We start from the raw sequence: 20,984 nt of genomic DNA on the forward strand, positions 1-20,984 counted from the left end.
CTCTTATTAGGGAGTTACTCTAAGTCAAGGACAAAATAAATTGAAATCCGGGGTGCCTGGGTGGCTCAGTGGGTTAAAGCCTCTGCCTTCGGCTCGGGTCGTGATCCCAGGGTCCTGGGATCAAGCCCCGCATCGGACTCTCTGCTCAGCGGGGAGCCTGCTTCCTCCTCTCTCTCTGCCTGCCTCTCTCACTTGTGATCTCTGCCTGTCAAATAAATAAATAAAATCTTTTAAAAAATAAAATAAAATAAAAATAAATTGAAATCCTAATCTTTAAACAGTTCTCCCTTTGTTCAATGGTTGGTAGTTGTTTGAAGTCAAGTTAGTACTTGAAAAAATGTCTGCATGTGCACAGGAAAGAAAAACTTAGACTGAGGAAGAGAAACATTTCTAAGATATTTTAAATGGTTGTTATTTAGAATCCCTTCCTTTTGTGGAGTCTGAGTACTCCTGTCCTGTCTGGTGGTCTCTCAGGGAAAGGTAGCAGGCAGCAGGGTCCCAGTGGAATATGAGGTGCTGACGTCACACCGGCTCCAGCCATGGCCCCTCTGCGAAGACCCAGGAAATTTATGAGTGGAATATGATTACCTCAGATTCTAGATTTTGATGATATGATCATCTCATCCATCAAGGATGCTTTTAGATACAAAACTCCCACCTAAAAGTGGCTTCACAGATAAGGAAATGTTACGTCACATTACAGGAACTTCTCAGGGGCAGAGGATCATGCTGGCGGTACGTCAGTGGTTGAACAGTATCAGAATTCTCAGGTGGCTTCTCTATATGCTCTTGATTTTTCTCTCCTTGTCTTAAATAGCAGCTCAAAGCATCAGTTCACACACAGCTTCCCAAGGAAAGGGTCCGGCCCTCCATCTGTATCATAAATTGTGCCATGTGTTCATGCCTAAACCAATCACTAGCAAGGACAATGGACTTACATCGCCGATTTAGACCAATCATTACACCTCAGTGCTAAACATGGCCACCTGAATGCCGACGACATTCAGCTCTCCTTAGCAAAGAAGGAAGAGTGTGTTTGTTGTCTAACAGTATCTGCCAATGGAGAACTCCCGCCATTTTAGCTCAATGTTAACTCCTAGTCCCAACTCTAGGGACGAGGGCATAGGATCTGACACTAACCAGTTACTACAGTATGGTGCTTGTGCTGTCAGTTAGCTTGAGTGTCCATCTGGGGCTTGTTGAAGCTAATTATTCTAGCTCTGCCTCTGGCAATCCCTTTCCCCAGATTCCCAGACAGGCCCCAGGAACTTTTTAACCGCACCTGTTGGCCTTGTAGCTCACTAGCGCCTCCATGTGGTGAGTCCAGTAGCAAAGGCGCTGGGGAACTGGGCCTCCTTATTCCAGATCTCCATCGCAGGCCCTGGGATTCACACCAGTAAGATAGAACATTCACTGGCAGCACTTGCAACCTTTCAGTAACCTAACATTCTGGAAATGCTGTTCTCCTTTCCTACAAACCCAGCCTAATCTATCTGGGAAATCTCTCCTTCCCTGTTCCCAGAACAGGGCTGATATGAGATAGATTTTACCAGCGTTGTCCTGTGGGTGTTTCCCAGTTTCCCTGTTCAGTTGCATGTTTGCCTAAGCGCCCTACTAGCTGTGCCTTCTGCCACCACCTCCTGATCCTGGACGCAGGCTCTGAGGATAAGGCTGAACTGTACACAAGTAGCATGCGGGTAACAGATGCAGCTCCAGGGTCCCATCTATTTAGAAGGTCACCTGAGGCCACCAGGATTTAGAACCAACTTTCCATATTACCAGCTGAAGCTGCAGGGTGCTATTTTAATTTAACTCCCTCTGTACTCTGGTGAAAGAGAGCCACATTCCAAGAGCACCTTTCCATGGTCCCTTCCTTTCCTGGGCGCGAGCACAACATTTGCTCTGTGTTAATTCAGGTCACATACCCGTGACCTGACTGGTGTGCATTGAAACTAGTTTTTTCGTACATCTCCTTTGGGCTTGGGAGGTTCTATTTTTATTTTAAGTTGCATGGTCCTAGCAAAGAACTAGGTGCTATGGATATAAATTGTGGCTTTTTGATTTGCTTCAGCCAAAAGGAGAGTTCTGGTCCACCTCAGAGCCACAGGCTTCCTTACCCATTTCACAAGTCCAGCCAAGACCTCAAGCTCCTGGCAGTATTTTAAGTGGGTGGGTAAGAGCTTGTTTTCCTGGTTGTTTCCCATTTACAAAGTTTAATTGGCCATCTGAATGGACTATTGTAGAGCACTTGCTAAACTTGGACATGTGTATCGACTACTTTATTTCTACTAAAATATTTATGTTGTCAATTCTGTGCTGTTACCAGACATATTTTTATAGGGAATGTGATCCAATTCGTAATTTGTTTAATTTAAAGACATGAATGTAATAATTTAAACTTAGCTTGAGTAATAAACTCAAAAAATAAATTTTCACACTTTTTTCATCTTGGCCCTGCAATCACCCATGTTTATCATATGATAATCAAATTTTTATGTTCAGAATTTATTACTATATTGAATTTTGCATAAATTAGGTCATAATGCTTTGTAGCTATGACAGACACTATCTGCATGCATGTACTACAGACATACTTGGTGTATTATTTTCTGGAGAAATAGAACTACCATTTCAGTTGAAAATTTAACTAAAGATAATTCAGAAATAATCATCTCTAAAGCCTTGCAGAGGCTTTATTCAAATTAATGTTTTTCTTTCTCAGGAAAGAAATATTACTCAGCTATAATAATTGAATTACCTTGATCACTGGGTTTTTATTTAAAAAATTAAGACATGACAGTTATTAGGTTAATTTGCTAAAGATCAAGTTTTTTAGGATTTAGTGAGAGTAATTCCCCTAGATTCTCTTGGAAGTGGTTTTATTGAAGTACAGAAATTATTAAGCAGTGTAAACATCACCCTTGTGGCTTGGAAATGAATTACAATTTCCATCCAGATTATTAAAGAATTATGCACTCGGAAAAATTATTCTGTGTATATTATTTTAAAATAATAAAACAAAATTATGTTATTTTCATTCGGATGACTCAATGTTTGTTGTTCTTGTCGTTCTTCCCCTGTGTTCTAGAAAGGTATACATGAGTGGAATTTCAGTGCTGCTTCTATCAGGGGAGTGAGGTAAGTTTACTTGCTACTTTTTTTTTTTTTTAACTTAGAAGACAATAGAACTTTTAGTCAGGATTTAAAAATGCAGAGAACTGGGCGCCTGGGTGGCTCAGTGGGTTAAGCTGCTGCCTTCGGCTCAGGTCATGATCTCAGGATCCTGGGATCGAGTCCCACATTGGGTTCTCTGCTCAGCAGGGAGCCTGCTTCCCTCTCTCTCTCTCTGCCTGCTTCTCTGCCACCTTGTGATCTCTGCCTGTCAAATAAATAAATAAATAATATTTTTTTAAAAATGCAGAGAACTTGAAGAACCCTTCTCTTGATGAAAATGCTCAGCCTCCTTTTCTGTCTTTGTTATGAAAACATCTATAACAAAGCTTTGTTAGTCGAACTGACTCTGTGCCTGTCACCTGCTTCAGACGTGGAGAATGAGGGGTAAATGTGGACTGTGGACCAGAATCACGGTGTCCATAAAAGTGAGCTATCCGGGTCCTCTCTAGCTGGTTGATCTGTGGGTTTATGTGCTAGGATGGGTTTCTAGTCGTTTGAGATGCCAGGAACTAATCTCTTCTTAGGTGTAACCAAAAAGTCCACATGCCATCGATCACATTGTGTCCTAGAGTTAACATAACCTATTAGTGAGACTATGAGAAATTCATTTTTTAAAAATTTTTCCTCGGCTTACATCTAATGACGTGTTCTTGAGATTATAGTGGCTCGCTTCAGTTTAGTTCTGTTCTGACGTTGCCATCATAAAGCCAGTAGGTCAGGAAATGCCATTTCCTGGGATTTAGAAATGAGATTTTTTCCAGAACCAAGAGCCACTGGTTAAACATTTAAATACTTACTTTATAGAAGCTCAGGCTAAACCAACTCTTGGAAATTTCAAACCAAATTACTTGTGTTTACTACTATTTATCTCCACATAATAAAGAGAAATGAGAAAAAACAGATTTCTGGAGGCTGGTTACACAATACCCTGTTGCTTTTGGCATAATAATAATTGGTTTTGTTGGAGCATGAACTGGTAGAGCCGTCTGAGTCACTGATAATTGGAGTTTGCCTGGTAAAACCACCTGTTACCTCTTGAGGGATCTGCAGAGAAACAAGCAAGATAATGGACTGACTCATTTGCTCTCTTTCTAACCAATGCCTTCTCAAATAAAGTTTTACTCTCTTAATATTTAATTTTTAAAACCAGTCATTAGCAAGGCAATTGTTATTTATTACTGCATTTCTAAACAGTTTAGGAAAGTACAGTAATAGAAATTCCACCTTATCATATCTATTTTCCAATGAAATTTTTTAAATTAAATATGGCAACACTCCATAAACTTCTGTTGTGACTTGCAGCATATACATAGAATCCTTCCAGATGGCTTCCTGCTGGTTTATATGTTGAGAAACTTAAGCTGTAGTGTGTGTCTTCAGAGGGAGCTAACTTTTCTTGGCTTCCTCCTTTATAAAGAGATAACCACAAAAGAAAAACACACCAAAAACCTGAGTCAGCAGTTTGTCTTGCATCATCTCAGAACTTGCTTGCTCAGCTCAGTCAACAGGCATGTATTGAGCACCAGCTGTATGTCAAATGTTGAGTCCTATTCTGCTAATACAACAATGACTAAGACTCGCACTCTCAAAGAGCTCACAACCCATCAGTGGAACATTTAACAAGGAAGGACCGTATAGTCATTATTGAGCTGACAGTGAGCCAAGAAATGACAGATCTATGTTTAAGGAACAGAGGCACAAGAGAAAGTCTTTCTGTTTAAGGTAGAAGTAGGGAAGGGAGAGGGTAGAATCTAAGCTGGGGCTTGAATGAGGAATAGAATTTCTTTAAAAAGTCAAAAATGATGTGCATTCCAAATTGAAGGAACAGCAGATGCAAAGGCATAAAATAGGAATTGACAAAAGAGGGTCCACAGGCCAAATCTGGCCACTGCCTGTTTTTGTAAATAAAGTTTTATTGGAACTCAGCCATGTTCATTCATTTGTGTATTGCCTAAGACTGCTCCAACACCCAAACTTGAAATATTTACTCTCTGGCCCATTACAGAAAATATTTGCTAACCTTTGGCATAAAACAGCATGGCCTGAATGGTAGACTCAAAATTATTTCAGTTGCTATAAAATTGCATGCTGAGTCAAACCAAGTGCCGTTTCACATTTCCTCACACCTCTAAAATCTCTACAATCCATGAGGTGCTTTGACTGCCTCCCCGCATTGCCTTCCTGGCTTTGGAAACATTTCGCTGCTCTGTAGATGCCAAAGAACTAGAATCGCGGAGCTCAGTCAGCCACTCCATACTTCTGCCTTTTCTCCCGTATTGCAGTGTGGTGCTGTAGCAGGCAGGACAATTTCCTGTGCTCAGTTGGAGGGATACATAACGGAGGTGTACTTACAGCCCCCCGGAGCGACCCCACCCACAGATATGAGTAGGAGCACAATTCTTAGACTCTTAAGTAATTTTAGTATTGTGGTATGGGGGGAACGTCACTTTTTCAAGTGCTATTTATTATATCTTTTTGTTATAAACAACATTGATATCATCATAATGGGGATTGGATATAAAAGGTATTTATTTTGCACTGCACATTCATAGAAGTATTGCTGTTTCCCTGAATAATTCTTTTTGTTTCTTTCAGTATTTCTAAATTTGAAGAGCGATGCTGTTTTCTTTACGTGCTTCATAATTCTGACGATTTCCAAATCTATTTCTGTACAGAACTGCATTGTAAAAAGTACGTATTCATCATTGTTTAGGTATAAAAAATACTGTTCGTACCTGATCATTACTTTTAATTAATGAGTGAACATGTAGCTCCTATAAGGAATTTGTGTCTGTGTGGTTGTATAAATATTTCATTTGGCCTAATAGTTTATAATTATGGGATATGTTTAACAATCAGAGAAGGGGGGGAGAGCTCTCTTTAATAAACCATGATTTTTCTTAGTCATAATTTATTTTTCCACAGATAAAACATTAACCAAGACCTGCCAGTTAATGACCAACTGTTAATGTCTCATTTTTAAAGTGCTCACTTATTGCAATAGATGATTACCAAAATTTTCATTCTTGAATTCTTTGAACAGGGACTCTTAACTCTGGTTCAGATTAGAATCAGCTGGTACATTTTAGCAAGTGCCTGGGCCCTACCCTTGACAAATTATGTTGGATTTCCTGGTGGGGGTACAGCTCGAGTTAAGAGCCAGTGATCTGATCTATACCCATAAAAGACAGTCCAAAAATCCATGCATTGCACTGTATGCTTGTGTTAACCTCCCTGGGTGTATTTCTCTTGAGCTGATAATTAAGTACTTCATGCTCCCTTAGGACATAGTGACTGACTATGGATACCCAGGCAAGTGAGTAACAATTTAGAAACCAAAGTGCAGGTAAAAGCCAGCTTAGACTTAAAATTTTCCTGAGTATTGTTCTTATTCGAATAATCACCATCTGAGCCCATGGTAAATGACTAATATACTAGTTACAGTATATAGTTTTTTTTATCTTGGTACCAAAAAAGAAATTTATAAATCCATAATTCTATAGTCAGCTATAGAACTATATGGTTATAGTTTTATCTTTATTATTATAAAATATATAGAAAAAGATTTGGAAATAAGAAATAATTCTTAGCACACATATGGTCTGCTTTTCTACTTAAATTCCCAAGGATACTGATTTGTTTTTATGATAATGATAGCCAAGATTTATGGAGTACATAACCCAGATCTAATATCTGCTTTAATCTTCAAATAAAAACTGTTAGGTAGCTAATATTAACATCTTCATTGAAAAGAGTCTTAAACAGTTCAATGAACTTAAAATCATATATAGTAAAAAATGAGCATCTGGGATTTGTACCAAGTACATGTAACTCTAGAATCCAGGCTCCAAAAAATTACAGTGTTCCCATCCCACTGTATTATATTCTGCTTAGAGATGTTCATAAAAACTTTGTGTGAATAGCTGATGGAAGTCTTTACCCCAGATCTTTAAGTCTGTCTTTAAAGTCAGATTTTTTTTTTAAGGTTTTCACTTTCTTCTTCCTCTTGGTTGAATTTGCCTTTGTCTCTAATTCATCAGGATATTTAACCTTCCCTAGGGCATACTATTACTCTGATTAGACTTGGGAACTTCTTTTTCTTGTCAGTGACCTCCAAGAAATGTATACAGAGAAAGGAAAAGTAGGGAAGTAGATACCACATGCAAACTCCATAGATCGGTTCCAAATTCCCAAATGGGCTTTGTCTATTTTGTTCCTTGTCACAGTTCCAAAGGCCGAATAGTTTTTTTATCCTAGTAGACACTCGATGAGTATTTGTTGGATGGATGAATGGATGGGGGGGATGGCTGGATGGATGGATGGATGGATGAATGGATTAAAAAGAGGTACAGAAAAAAAAAAGAGGTACAGGAAAAAAAAAGAGGTACAGAAATAGAAAAAAAAGTTCTGAGTTATAGAAGGTAGATTTTTCTTATCCCACATAACCTGCTCTTCCCTTGGGCTGGCAAAGCAGTGTGTGACCTACATGTGAGATCATCAGCCTCTAGTCATAGTGCCTCCCATGCTTTAAGTTTGTGAACTGTTAGGAACCCCTCTGCATAGACTAGACACAGCTAGTGTTACAGGGAGCAAATCTGTTTCTTGTTGTGACTATTTTTCTTGGCTCTTAAATGGTCTACAGAAAAAAAAAAGAAGAAGAAGAACAACAACAACAAAATAAAAAACTTCACAAGAAGAGTTCCTGAAGAGAATGTCACCAAAAAAGAGGTGGCTTCTTTCACAAACATACAAGCCAGCTGTTCCTAATTCATATTGGTGTTTTGCAGATTGTGTTTACAGAGCACCATATTTATGATAGTAAAGGCAAAATATTTAATGACTGACGTCAGATGTTGTAGTGGCCCACTCTATATCAAATAATCACCTCAGAATTTAGAGACATTATTCCAGATTATGGGTATTTTTGTTAATTCCCATTTTAAATAATAATATGACTATCAGCAAAACAATAGTAGCTTATTTTAATAAATGCACTCTGTTAATCACTTTACAAGTATTAGGTCAAGTAGTCTTCCTAACAACCTTTAAGTTAGATACTACTATAAACTCTGTTGTGATGAAGGGGTGAGGCTCAGAGTGGTGGAGGAGCTTGCCCCAAGTCACACAAATACTAACAATCCTGGCCTGACATCCGAGTCCCAGAATCTTCACATCTCTATGAATTTGTCTAGCTTAATTGTTCTAAATCTATATTACATTATTGTTATTTGAGGTGAGGCATTAGGTTGGACAATTCTACCAGCCTGTCTTTTTCTTTTTAAAAAATCCTATTTTTTGTGTTGATATTGATAGTTTATTGTCTGATTTTTTTAGAAAGTCTCTTCGTTCCCATTTTTGGCTCTGAAGTCACGTTGGAACATACTTGCTTGTATTTAATATCAGATGTATTCTGAGTGACCACATACCAACTGTCCTTGTAGGTTTTTTGAAATGGTGAACACCATCACTGAGGAGAAGGGGAGAAGCACGGAGGAAGGTGATTGTGAAGGTGACTCCTTGGAGGTAATGACTCTGGTTGCATGTTCATTTTACAAAGTTTCTCTGTGTTTTTTTGGTTTTTGTTTGTTTGTTTGTTTGTTTTAAGATTTTATTTATTGATTTTATTTATTGAGTCATAGGGTGTCTCAGTGGGTTAAGCCGCTGCCTTCGGCTCAGGTCATGGTCTCGGGGTCCCAGGATCAAGTCCTGCATCGGGCTCTCTGCTCAGCAGGGAGCCTGCTTCCTCCTCTCTCTCTCTGCCTGCCTCTCTGCCAACTTGTGATCTCTCTCTCTGTCAAATAAATAAATAAAATCTATAAAAAAAAAAAGATTTTATTTATTGAACACCTGGGTGGCTTGGTTGGTTGAGCGTCTGCCTACAGCTCAGATCATGATCCCAGGGTCCTGGGATAGAATCCCACATTGGGCTCCCTGCTCGGCAAGGAGTCTTAATTTTTTTAAAGATTTTATTTACGTATTTGAGAGAGTGTGAAAGACAGACCACAAGCAGGGGGACAGACAGAGTGAGAAGTAGGTTTCCCGCTGAGCAGGGAGCCTGACACAGGGCTCAATCCCAGCACGCTTGGATCATGATGTGAGCCAGAAGCAGACACTTAACTGACTGAGCCACCAAGGCAAGCCTTCTCTATGGCTTAAAAAAAAAAAAAAAAAGAACATTTAAAGTCTTACTGGAGGACGCATTGGGGGAGGACATGTAAGTGGTGATGATGGGTGAGGAGCTAGAGCCTGTGAGCTTTCCCTTAATGCTGAAAGCAACTTACGGAATTCCTTGTTTTAAAAAAGAGCTGAAAAGGGCACCTGGAAGGCTCAGTAGGTTGAGCGCCCAACTCTTGATTTGGGCTCTGGTCATGGTCTCAGGGTCCTAGGATGGAGCCCCATGTCTGGCTCCCCACTCAGCAGGGAATCTGCTTGTCTCCCTCTCTCTCTGCCCCTCCCCCTGCTCATAGAGGCAGGCTTGTCCACGTGCTCTCTCTCTCTCAAATAAATAAATCTTTAAAAAAAAAAAAAGCTAAAAAGCAAACATTGGACAACTCTTACTTAGGAATACTGAGTTTTTATGTTTTGTTTACCTGATAGTAACTGTGCTTTATCTCTGAGGATGCTGATTTACCCTCCACACACAGGCCACAGTGCCCTCGCGTTTTTTTATGCTCCTCTGAGATATGTGCAATTCAGACAAGCAAAATACAGTGAAAATTCTGAATGGCATGACTGGCCATGGCCTTCCTCTGTGTGCTACACAGAGGACCTGGACCAACAGAAGATTAATTGAATACGGAAAGAAAGTAATAACAGTCACCTGAAATGCTGTTCCCCTCTGACTTCTGCCTCAGGGACACAGGACACTGCAGACACCTATTCCTGCTTTTTTTGTCATGACTCCTCGGTGATAAAGAGCCTTTCATCTCTGTAAAGACCGTGTGGAGTGTCCCAAGAGGGCTGACCCCCGTGCTTGACCCTCCTCCAGGAGTGACAGTAGGCCAGCTTCTTCTCTAAGCCCTGCCCAGTGCTGGACTTGAGAAAAAATTCAGAATCCAAACAATGCTGAAAATGTCATTTCTAATGTTAAAGTGAAACTGAGGAAGCTAGAGCACCAGCCTGTCTGGCATTCTTATTTATTAGGTCACTTGGATAATGTCATCCCACATACTAGAATCTTTATAAAAACACTGAAGTCGTAGGGTAGCAGTTGAAGGAGAATTTAAATATAATAACCAAGTGTTAACTCTGTCCAGAGTTAAGTTCTATAATTATCTAGCAGTTCTCTAGCTTTGATGTTCCTAGGTAAGCCTAAGGCTCTTTCATTAAAGTTATAAAAAAAATGATAGGACCTAATTTGGGGGGGAAATTTTTTTCCCCATGCATTAGCTTGTTGCCTATAGGAGGAATAGATAATATTTACTTGTATATGTTTTGTATTTTACAACTTTAATTTCTTATTCAAGTGATTTTATTAGGAATTAGATCTCTTGGTTCCTACATCAGTGGTCCTTGGTTAGACCTCATTATCTTTGTGTTTATTTGGTTTAAATTTAGTCACTTGATACACAGCAATGACCAAGGTAAAAGGTAGCAAAGACAATGAAAATGAAATACTTTTATTAGTAAATATAAAATGTTGAAGTGGGTGGACTGGAAAGTCCATAAAGTTCTCCTGCAATGTCATAAAATGCTGGCTTTTTTAAACCAGTGAGAGCCATCCTGTGTTTTCTGCCCTTTTTTAAGGAACTAAATCCATCTTACCAAAAATACACAGAGCATAGCCAGGTTGTGGTCACCATATAAGACAACGTGGTCTTCTTAATTGATTAAATTCACAGTTTGGACTCTACTCCAGAAACCACTTTAACCATATTCATAGCATAACACAGGCCTAACAGCCTTAGAATTTGTGATAAATTTTGCCAGCTGATTTTTCTAAGACTTGGTTTCCTATAATGTAAAAAAAAAAAAAAAAAAAAAAAAAAAGTAGGTAGATCACTTTTTTTTTTTAAAGATTTTATTTATTTATTTGAGAGAGAGACAGTGAGAGAGAGCATGAGCGAGGAGAAGGTCAGAGGGAGAAACAGACTCCCCGTGGAGCTGGGAGCCTGATGCGGGACTTGATCCCAGGACTCCGGGATCATGACCTGAACCGAAGGCAGTCGTCCAACCAACTGAGTCACCCAGGCGTCCCAGTAGATCACATTTTTAAAGAGCTTCCACAAAGATACAGAACCAAGATCCTTTGATCTGGATACAGTAATAAATAGGGTGGCTGTGTGGGGCTTTTTCTGGTCAGGCAGTCCATCTGCAGGCACTGAGAACAGTCACCAACCAAATAAGGAAGGGAATGTTCCGGATTCTCCATAGGAAGAGCCAGAGGGTTTTATAGTTGCTGCGCGGACCTCACAGAAACCAGCTTACACAGTATTGCTGATGCATCAAAGTGCTCCTACTCACCCCTCTCAAGGAAGTACAGGGATTCTATTCTTTTAATGTTAGAAAAACACTCTTCCACTCTGTCCTTTGCATGCTCTCAGAATAATTTAAAATCTTGGACACAGAATGGCTTCTACAGTATTCCCAGTGTACTGTATAGCATATATAGTGAATTCCAGCATATTTAAAATAAGTATGTTTAAATAAGTTGTGGGTAGTTTTCCATTAAACCCCAAAAAGTGACCTTGCTGGCATTTATGTGTTGGGTGGAGTATGGGGTGGCAATGTTCTGTGGGCACAATGGTCATGAACAGAGATTGCGGTGATGATCCGGGCTGTGAACATTGGGACGTCTGTCTTCACTCTCCCTCTCACTGAGTGTCCCTTTGTAGCCAGAGCACCTTGGGGAGATGAGTCACTAAATAGTCTGAAGTTACATTTTTGCCTAACTTTTGATAACCACATGATTACATTTCTTATATATCTTCAACATTCTTAATTTAAAACGATCTTATTGGTGTTCTAAATATTTGATGAAAATGAATTCTTTCGGGCGCCTGGGTGGCTCAGTGGGTTAAGCCGCTGCCTTCGGCTCAGGTCATGATCCCAGGGTGCTGGGATCGAGTCCCGCATCGGGCTCTCTGCTCAGCAGGAAGCCTGCTTCCCTCTCTCTCTCTCTGCCTGGCTCTCCATCTACTTGTGATTTCTCTCTGTCAAATAAATAAATAAAATCTTTAAAAAAAAAAAAAAAGAAAAAGAAAATGAATTCTTTAGGGGTGCCTGGGTGGCTCAGTGGGTTAAGCCTCTGCCTTCAGCTCAGTTCAGGATCTCAGAGTCCTGGAATTGAGCCGCGCATCGGGCTCTCTGCTCAGCAGAGAGCCTGCTTCTCCCACTCTCTCTGCCTGCCACTGTGCCTACTTGTGATCTCTCTCTGTCAAATCAATAAATAAAATCTTTAAAAAAAAAAAAAAAAGAAAATTCTTTAATTTCATTACCACAAACTAGACTCAACCATCAGCCCCTAAATGACACACAAAACATAATTCCTCTACTTCCTATTCGTGATAGTGTAAACTTAGAGACCATCTTTACATGGCGATTAAGATTTATATGCAGAATAGTTGCTTTCTTATCATCACCTCAGCTGGGGATAGAACTAAAGTTGTTTCAATGCATGTGTCAATTATTCTGAAGCCTTTGGGAAGCCAGGGCCACAGCAAAATTAAAATGTTGGAAAGGTGAAACATTCTTTAATGTTGACTTCACTTAGGGTGTTGTCAACATTGGCAAACTTCAACTATCAACGTAGTTCTATAAACTACAAATTTGAAGCTAATCCCTAGACTTCTGGATGTTTGACAGACTTCTAATCTGAAGCCCGTATTAAGATCTACTTTTCTTTTTTATTTGACTCATAAGGTTTCTTTGAAGCAGTACAGTTGTGGGAGGAATTCAGCCTCCTTCAGGTCATGGTCTGCCGCCTTCTTCAACTGATCAAGCCTGACTCTACTAAAATTGCTGTGTGGGGGTCAAGAGCCGTGGGCTCTCGTTCTAACTTTGCTAATGGCCAGTTTTATAACTTTGGACAAAATTCATAGTCTTGGCTAGGCTAAAATGATTGGATTCCTCAAGTGCGAGTGGACCAAGAACACCTTAAATATGTTTTCCTAGCTCAAATTCGTGTAGTTTTTCAAGCTTAGTACAAACTATGTGAGGTTATTTCAAATACAGATCAGTCCCACTTTCAAAGGACTTTCCTCTGACATGGAAAGGCAAGGAATCTGTATCTTAAATAATTTAATGGTTCGGTAAAGTTATATTGAAATCATTGAACACTGGATTGCCGTTAACTCTAAGAGTTCGAATACGTATCAGCTGTGGTCCCTATTTTGTTCTCAGCCTTCCATAATTTCGCTAGTACCTTGGGCATCTACCCAGCAGCCTCCTGGGAGAAACTCCTGTTCTACCTCTCATCTTCCTCACACCACAACGTGTCTCCAGCCCAGTTACCTAATCCGTTCTGTCATTCCCCGTCTCAGGTTTTTACCATCTCTCCTGTGGCCTCATCTCTCTCCTGGCCATCAGTATGCATCTCTGTAATCATCAGAAAGATCTCTCACACGATTTTATCCTGCGACTCCCCTCATTAAAAACCTTTGATGCTACTCTCTGTAGAAGTTTTCCTCAGATACAGTGTTCTCAGCCCTCTGGCTGGAACATAGCCTTGTCTTTCCACCTTGTGGGCTGGGATGGCCAGACTCTTCCATTTTGCAGAGGACTAAGCTTTTCTGCCCCTGGGCTTGATCCGCAGATGCCCAACTCCACATGCCTTTTCTTCTTTGTCTCACCTGGTGACTGCATCCTCATTTTTTGAGATGCAAGTCAAGTGTCATTTCTCAACACCGCGTTTCACTTTCCTCTGCTCTCCTAGCATTTCGGACCCCCTCCTCTGCCTCACTTCTTCTCACTGCATTGTAATTTTGTAGCCCACTCCAGACTATGGACATCCCAGGACAGGGCTGTGGCTCTGTTTCCTTTCTAATCATGTAGTCTCACATGGTATGAGGCATCCAAGCAGAAGTAGTTCAGTTAGATCTGAAGGCTTGGAAGGGCTCGAAGGTGGTGTGTGATAAAGCTCAAACTGGGGGAAAGAGCTATGGATTGGAAGGGACAGAGTAGGTGCTGTGACACTGTCCTGGAAGTTGTTCAGTGTTAAGTAAGTGAAAGAATGAACACCATAATCCAGCTGCATATCATAACCAAGGCATTATTGACTCATTCTCTTTTCATCTCTTTCTGTTTTTATCTCCTTGGAGGAAAAAATGCTAGACACAAACTACCAAGGTCCTTCTGGCCCTCAATACAAAATATGGTGTGTCTCCCGCCTCGCTCCTCTCCCAAATACATACATATACTCCACCTCTCCGAACCTCTGCCTCTCTCTCTCTCTTTCCCTCCCTCCTGCCATCCCTTTTCCTCTTTATCTCTCTTTCTCATATATTCATGTGTACCTCACTGTTTCATCAAAATGGGCACATGGCTGACCTGAACCTGAAGCAATCATAGTGCCGGGCCCTGTGCACCCGTGTGCACCATGTACTTTCTAGTGTGCAGAAAGAGAAAGTTGACCCCTTGAGGCGTGGAGACAAGCAAGATAAAAGGAACATTTTGACGTAAACACCTGCAGAATGATGGAATACCTTACCATTTCCTTTTCTGATGATTTGCTTTACAAACATTAACAGTGAATTATGGTTTAGAATTCATTGAAATCAATTTGGAATCATCACGTTGGTTTGTTTGTCTTTAACATCCCATTTCTATTTTTGCACATATCTGAAGCTCAACGCCCACATTTACTGCACTAAGAAAATATATCCCTTACGGTGCTGTATGATATGAGTACCAATTTGTCACTCATTCTTTCCTTCTGTTGGGAAGGAAAAAAAAAACAAAAAAACACAACTTTTTCCTCTATCAACTGTCCAGTGATTGGGGGCCTGCAAGTTAACTGACAAAAGACAGATTAACAAGAGAAAAGGCAAGGTTTATTCAGATACATGCGAGCACTTAAAGTGGCTTCTGATTAGCTTGAGTTACCTTTGCTTATCCTCCTGAGAAAAGTCCTTCATAGGACTTTAAGGAAAAGCATGCAGTGGGAAACTAATGAGGGAAAAGTGGAAGGCACAGAACGTTTTGGCAAGGTTTTGTTTATGTAATATCTCATCTAGGTACGAATGGTCCTAACCTCCCAGAGAGGGGATTTTGGCAGCTGTATTTTCAGGAGGCTTTCTTTAAGCCAGCCAAAAAGGTTTTAGATAAAGGTTTTTAATGCAGCCGCTATTGATTCACATGTTTTCAGCTTAAACTCATCTTTATACCACATTGATAGTTATAAATTCACTTCACTCAATGAATATTTATTCACACCTATTATGTGGTAGTCATTATCCTAGCTGCTGGGGATACAACAGAAAAAAATTTGAGAAAAATCCCTGCCTTCACTGAGCTTACATCCTAGTGAAAGACCAGCAATAAACAACATAAATAAGTAAAATGCATAACATGTTTGATAATGATCAGTGTTAGGAGAAAAATTTAGTAGGAAAGGGGTCAGAAAGTTACAGTATAACAGAGCATGCAAGTTTGGACCAATAAGCAGGGGAAGGCTCATTGAGAAGGTGATATTTGAGTAAACTGGAAGAAGAGATCTATCAAACTGGTTATTTGAACCTAAGCATTTTTAGCATTTTATTAATGTTACTAATCATTATTAATGTTTTTGACATTTACATATTAAGAAGGCAATACAGACTGAAAATTGATGAAGTTATCCTTTGGGTCTTTGAGGTGACCATTCACCTAATGTAATTAAGCCCCAGAGGGAAGTGTATGGCCTTTGGAAGTTGGCTGTGTTACTGTACGTCCCTCGACAGCGCGGGAACTAAGTGAATCACCACTTTGTTGTTTGGCCTTGTCAATATTGTCTTCCTACGCTGATTCCCTTTCCAGTACCAGACTTAGATTGTTCTGGGCAGGCAACAATAGAGGGATGATTCTAGAAGTATTCCCATCATTGCTTCAAAATGCAGTTGTTTCCCTTAGCAACAATCTAATTCACTAACTTATTTCTATGGCAATAGAAATAGAATGCAGAGCATATAAGCAGTGTATTCTTACCTTTTATTTTTTTTTTAAACACTTTCCTCCACCCCGTATGTTTTCCATGTTTCCAATTTAACACACCTTTTCTTTCCAGGGCCAGCTCTGTTCTACTTTTTTTGACTTATAGACCAGGCTAGTCTCCTCAAACCTGCCTTTCCAATTTATATGTCTATATGGTCAGAATAGAAAGAAGAAATTTTTAAAATGAAGTAGAAATTACTCCCTGGAATGGTTGTCAGTCACTTTGGTTTTATGAAAAGCCCTTTCAATTCTTACTGTGACTACTTTGTTCAACAGGAATCATCTGCCATACCTAACAAATAATCTTTTAAAAAGAGAAAAGTCTTTTGATGCTTTGGATTCCAGAGGGGAGCTAAAACTGGGGCAGCCTCATGGAGGTTTATATATTCTTCACCATACTGTATAAATATCCGTGTGGCAAAACTCCTTTCAACTAAGAATAAACTGATGCTGATTTTCAATGTTTTGTTTTGGAACCCGGTTTATTAAAAAAAGAAAGTGATTCTGTTCAAGTTTTCTATATCCTGATTAATCAGTTAAGTAAATAATTACTGAGCATCTGCAAACCAGATACTGCCAAGACTAGAGGTAGAGCAATTAAAGATAAATCATAGCTCTCACAAAGCTCAGAGTCCAGACAGGGATGCAGACTAAGCAAGAGAAGGAAGGGTTACCAAAGTAATGAGTAAGGACAGAAAGCCTTGGAAGCACATCAGACCAGAAAGTAACCCAGCTCTTGAGGGTCAGGGGGGCAGTTGGGGAAAGCCTCTTCCAGCTTGGTTTTGAAAGACGAGGCAGAATTACCTAGGTAGAAAACACAGCCTGTGGAAAGGCACAAAGATCTCAGGAACGTCCCTGAGAGATTTTGAAGGAGGTTGTTGAGAAAGAAGGTTGGGCACAGAGGCAGCACAAAGAAGCCAAAGGGCATTTATCCCGTGCTGAGGAGTTTGGCTTTGATTCTGAAAGTAATGAGAAACCTTTTAGTAAAGCAGAGGCCGTGGTACAGACATGGACAGCTCACTTTGGAAGTTTGGACTTTGGAAAATTCACTGCCATCTTAAAGATCGGGGAACAGCCAACAGGAGAGGAGGGGAAAAGGGAAAGCCAGTTAAGAGTCTGTAGAATTAGTATAGCAGATATGGGGAGTAAGGGAAAGGCAAGAATGGAGTCTCAGACGGGCACCAGCTGTCTCCCAGATATCTGTTTAAATAAGAGAATGAATGTTCCCGTGAATATTCATGACACACTAGAATGCTTTTATCGTAATGGTGTTTGGAAACAAAGTAAAAATATCCCTACAACAATGGTAGTTTTAAGAACACTGAATCAGGAATCATGAGCTGGGTGTAAACGACAGCTCTGATTGATTCACTGGAAAAGATATTTCTGATCATTTGTAAGTTGAAGCTAATCATAGACCTTCCCTACTATGACACAGGTTTATTGTGACCATCAAATGAGATAGGTTATGGACAGTTTTTTTTTTCTTTTAAATTATAAAGCATTATAATAATGTAAGGTATACTAGGTTTCAGTGTGCAGGTTTCTCTACTCTTGGTAAGGCACACTAGCAAAGATAAGCACCTTTGGTGATGGTCCCTGCCCTGCCTTCTGCTGACCTGGGTCCTGTCTGGTAGATTTCCAGCATGTGTGGCACAGCACGGTGGAAGTCTGGGCCACAGGAATTGGGTATGGAGTCTTAGGCTCTTTCTGGTGGAATTTTTTGACAATTTTTGCTGCCACTTTACTGGAGCCCCATGTTATCTTCTAGTCTGAGGAAATGGCTAAATGATTCCTGATCCCTATTCCCTCACCCTGAAAATATGCCTGATGTTCTGCTCTGGACTAGGACAGTCTTCGGCCTTACATGAGACATCCAGAACAGGACTATTCTTTTATGTACATTGGGTACGGTGTTGCCAGTGGAAAGGTAAGATGTGTCCTTTCCAGAGCATGGCGTCTGTCCTTAGCCAGAGAAGGGTCCATGATAAGGAGGCCATTGCTCACCCAGTCCTGGTTGGCTATTGGGCATAGTTTTCCCCAGGGGAATACAACTAATTGCCTTCTGTCAGTGCTTAGAAACCTGTTGGAAACAAATAAACTGAAGCTGGTAATGACAAAACCACATTTTCCTCATCTTCCTTGGCTATGGTCCCTCAAGTCGAGTGTGTGTACCCTGGAGAGTTTACAGAGTGATCTGATTACTACCTTTGTAGGTAATTTGTCCTTTTTAATGTCTGCTTCCTTTTTGATCTTCTGTTTACTTCTCGTTTTTTAATTTCCCTCTACTATGTCTGCTTGTGAATATATTTTTTATTTTTCCTACTTAGGGCTCACTTTCTGGAAGTTAACTTTGGTTCTGTCTCAGATCTGCCTGGCCTTTTTTAGAATGTCTTATCCTTTTTTCCTGCTTTTTGATTTCTTGTTTTATATCTCTATGTTAAGTGTACTTATTTTGAAGTTTTTGTGTCATTTACTTTATGAAGTTTAGGAAGACTGATATTTGTCAAATCTGCTAACTCACGGGCAGTGAATTATTTCCTTATATGTTTTAAAATTTGGGGTTGTGAGCTCAGTTTCAATGATGTATTATGAGTGCAAATCCTTTATAGTCCATCTTAAGGGAATCTCCCTTTAAAATGTTTTTGCTTTGTTTTTGCTAGCACTCCAGGGATGCCAAAGCTCAAGACCAATTATGGTATCCTAATAAGTGTAAATTTTAACTAAACCAGCATGAGAATCAGCCTGTGGTTGAAAATATTCAGAAAGTATTGTTTTTGTCCACCTAGAGCTTAGTTTAAGACAGATGAGCTGTATTTTTGTTTCCCACTGCAGTGGGCAAGTGGGCAAGTGAACAAGTGGGCTGACTTTATTCTAATCTACCCTTTCATCAAGTTACAGTCCTTCAAGAACCCTTGATTTCAAGGGCCCAGCTCTTCACCTGGTATAGGCACAAGGCCCTGTTTCATATCCCTTCATGGGCATTAAGACAAAAGCACTAGAAAAGGGGTTGACAGACTATAGCCCAAAGGTCAAATCCAGCCTGCCACTACCTTTAGTAAATGAAGTTTTACTGGATATAAACATATCCAGTAAACATATAAACATAAAAACATACTGGATATAAACATAAACATATATAAACATGCCCGTCTGTTTATATATGTTTGACTGAGCTCGTGCTGCATGGCAGAGTTGGGAAGTTGCCACAGAGATCATATGGCTCACAAATCTTAAAGTATTCAATATCTGACTCTTTGGAGACAGCATTTGCCAATCCCTGCCCAAGATTAATGAGACTGAAAGCCCAGCCTTCATCCCCACACCTTGGGCTGCAGGAACATCAGTTATGATTCCTCTCAAGTGGTCCACTTTCTCTTTATTTCTAGATCCTGGCAGCCTTTACTTTTTTGTAAGCCCTGCTGGGCATTTAAAAGTGTGTCTGTTTGGGGGTGTCTGGGTGCCTCAGTTGGTCAAGTGTCCAACTCGTGATTTTAACTCAGGTCATGATCTCAGGCTCCTGAGATCAAGCCCTGAATCAGGCTTCACGCTAAGCATGGAGCCTGCTTAAGATTCTCTCTCTCCCACTCCCCGTGCCATTCCCTTGCCACTTGAGTGCTTGCTGTCTCTCTCAGTCCCTCTAAAAAAAAAAGAAAGAAAGAAAGAAAGAAAGAAAGAAAGAAAGGGTGTGTCTGTTTTATTTTACAGAGGGGTTTTTAGCAGGAAGTCTTCTAAATACCAAGTCTGCCATATTGCCAGTACCAGAACCCACTTTCTGTTTTCGTGGATAATATAGATTGCTATGTGCATAAGACGGTATGTATGAACTTAATGGCAACCACAAATCAAAAACCTGCTGTAGATACACAAACAATATAGAGAAAGAAACCCAAGCATATCGCTAAAGAAGGCTATCAAACCACAGGGGAAGAGTACAAACGAAGAAAGGGACACCGAACTACAAAAACAACCATAAAACAAGTAACAAAATGGCAGTAATTACATAGCTCAAAAATTACTTTGAATATAAATGGACTAAATGCTCCAAGCAAAAGACATAGGGTGACTGTATAAAAAAGCAAGACCCGTCTGCGTGCTGCTTACCAGAGATTCACTTCAGACCTAAAGACACCTGCAGATTGAAAATGAGGGGATAGAAAACCACATCCACTATGCAAATTGAACCAAAGAGAAACCTGGGATAGCAATATTTATATTGAACAAAAGAGACTAAAATAAAGACTAAGGAGACAAAAAAAGGATACTACATAATGATAAAGGCAGCAGTCCAACAAGAGGTTGTAAAATTGCATATATTTATGAACCCAATACTGGAGCACCTGAATACATAAAGCAGCTAATAACAGACATAAAGGAAGAACTTGATACAATAATAGTAGGGAACTTTAATCCCCCACTTACTTCAGTGGATAGATCATCAAGACAGAAAATCAACAGGGGCCCAGTGGCTTTGCATGAGACATCGGACCAAATGGACCTAACATATATTTAGAACATCCCATCGCAAAAATGTGGAATTCTTATTTTTTGAAGTGCGTATAGAACATTCTCCAGAATAGATCACATTAAGCCACAAAACAAGTCTCAATCAATTCAAAAAGATTGAAATCATATCATGCATCTTTTCTGACCACAATGTTTTGAAGCTAGAAATTAATCAC

At 39.9% G+C, this 20,984-nt stretch overlaps 1 protein-coding gene across 3 annotated transcripts in view; it reads left to right on the top strand.

The window, feature by feature from the left end:
- Nucleotides 1-20,984, top strand: part of MAP3K5 (mitogen-activated protein kinase kinase kinase 5) — a 201,201-nt gene that overhangs the window by 121,938 nt on the left and 58,279 nt on the right. For all 3 annotated transcript variants that reach the window (XR_004284933.1, XM_032339409.1, XM_032339411.1), the window contains exons 12-14: nucleotides 3,089-3,138; nucleotides 5,770-5,865; nucleotides 8,616-8,697. Coding sequence is in view for 2 of the 3 variants with exons in the window: in XM_032339409.1 (XP_032195300.1) it covers nucleotides 3,089-3,138; nucleotides 5,770-5,865; nucleotides 8,616-8,697 (228 nt within the window). In the remaining variant the exon portion in view is untranslated. The remainder of the gene's footprint in view (nucleotides 1-3,088; nucleotides 3,139-5,769; nucleotides 5,866-8,615; nucleotides 8,698-20,984) is intronic.

Source organism: Mustela erminea, chromosome 4 (assembly GCF_009829155.1).
Source record: "Mustela erminea isolate mMusErm1 chromosome 4, mMusErm1.Pri, whole genome shotgun sequence".
Lineage (NCBI taxonomy): Eukaryota > Metazoa > Chordata > Mammalia > Carnivora > Mustelidae > Mustela > Mustela erminea.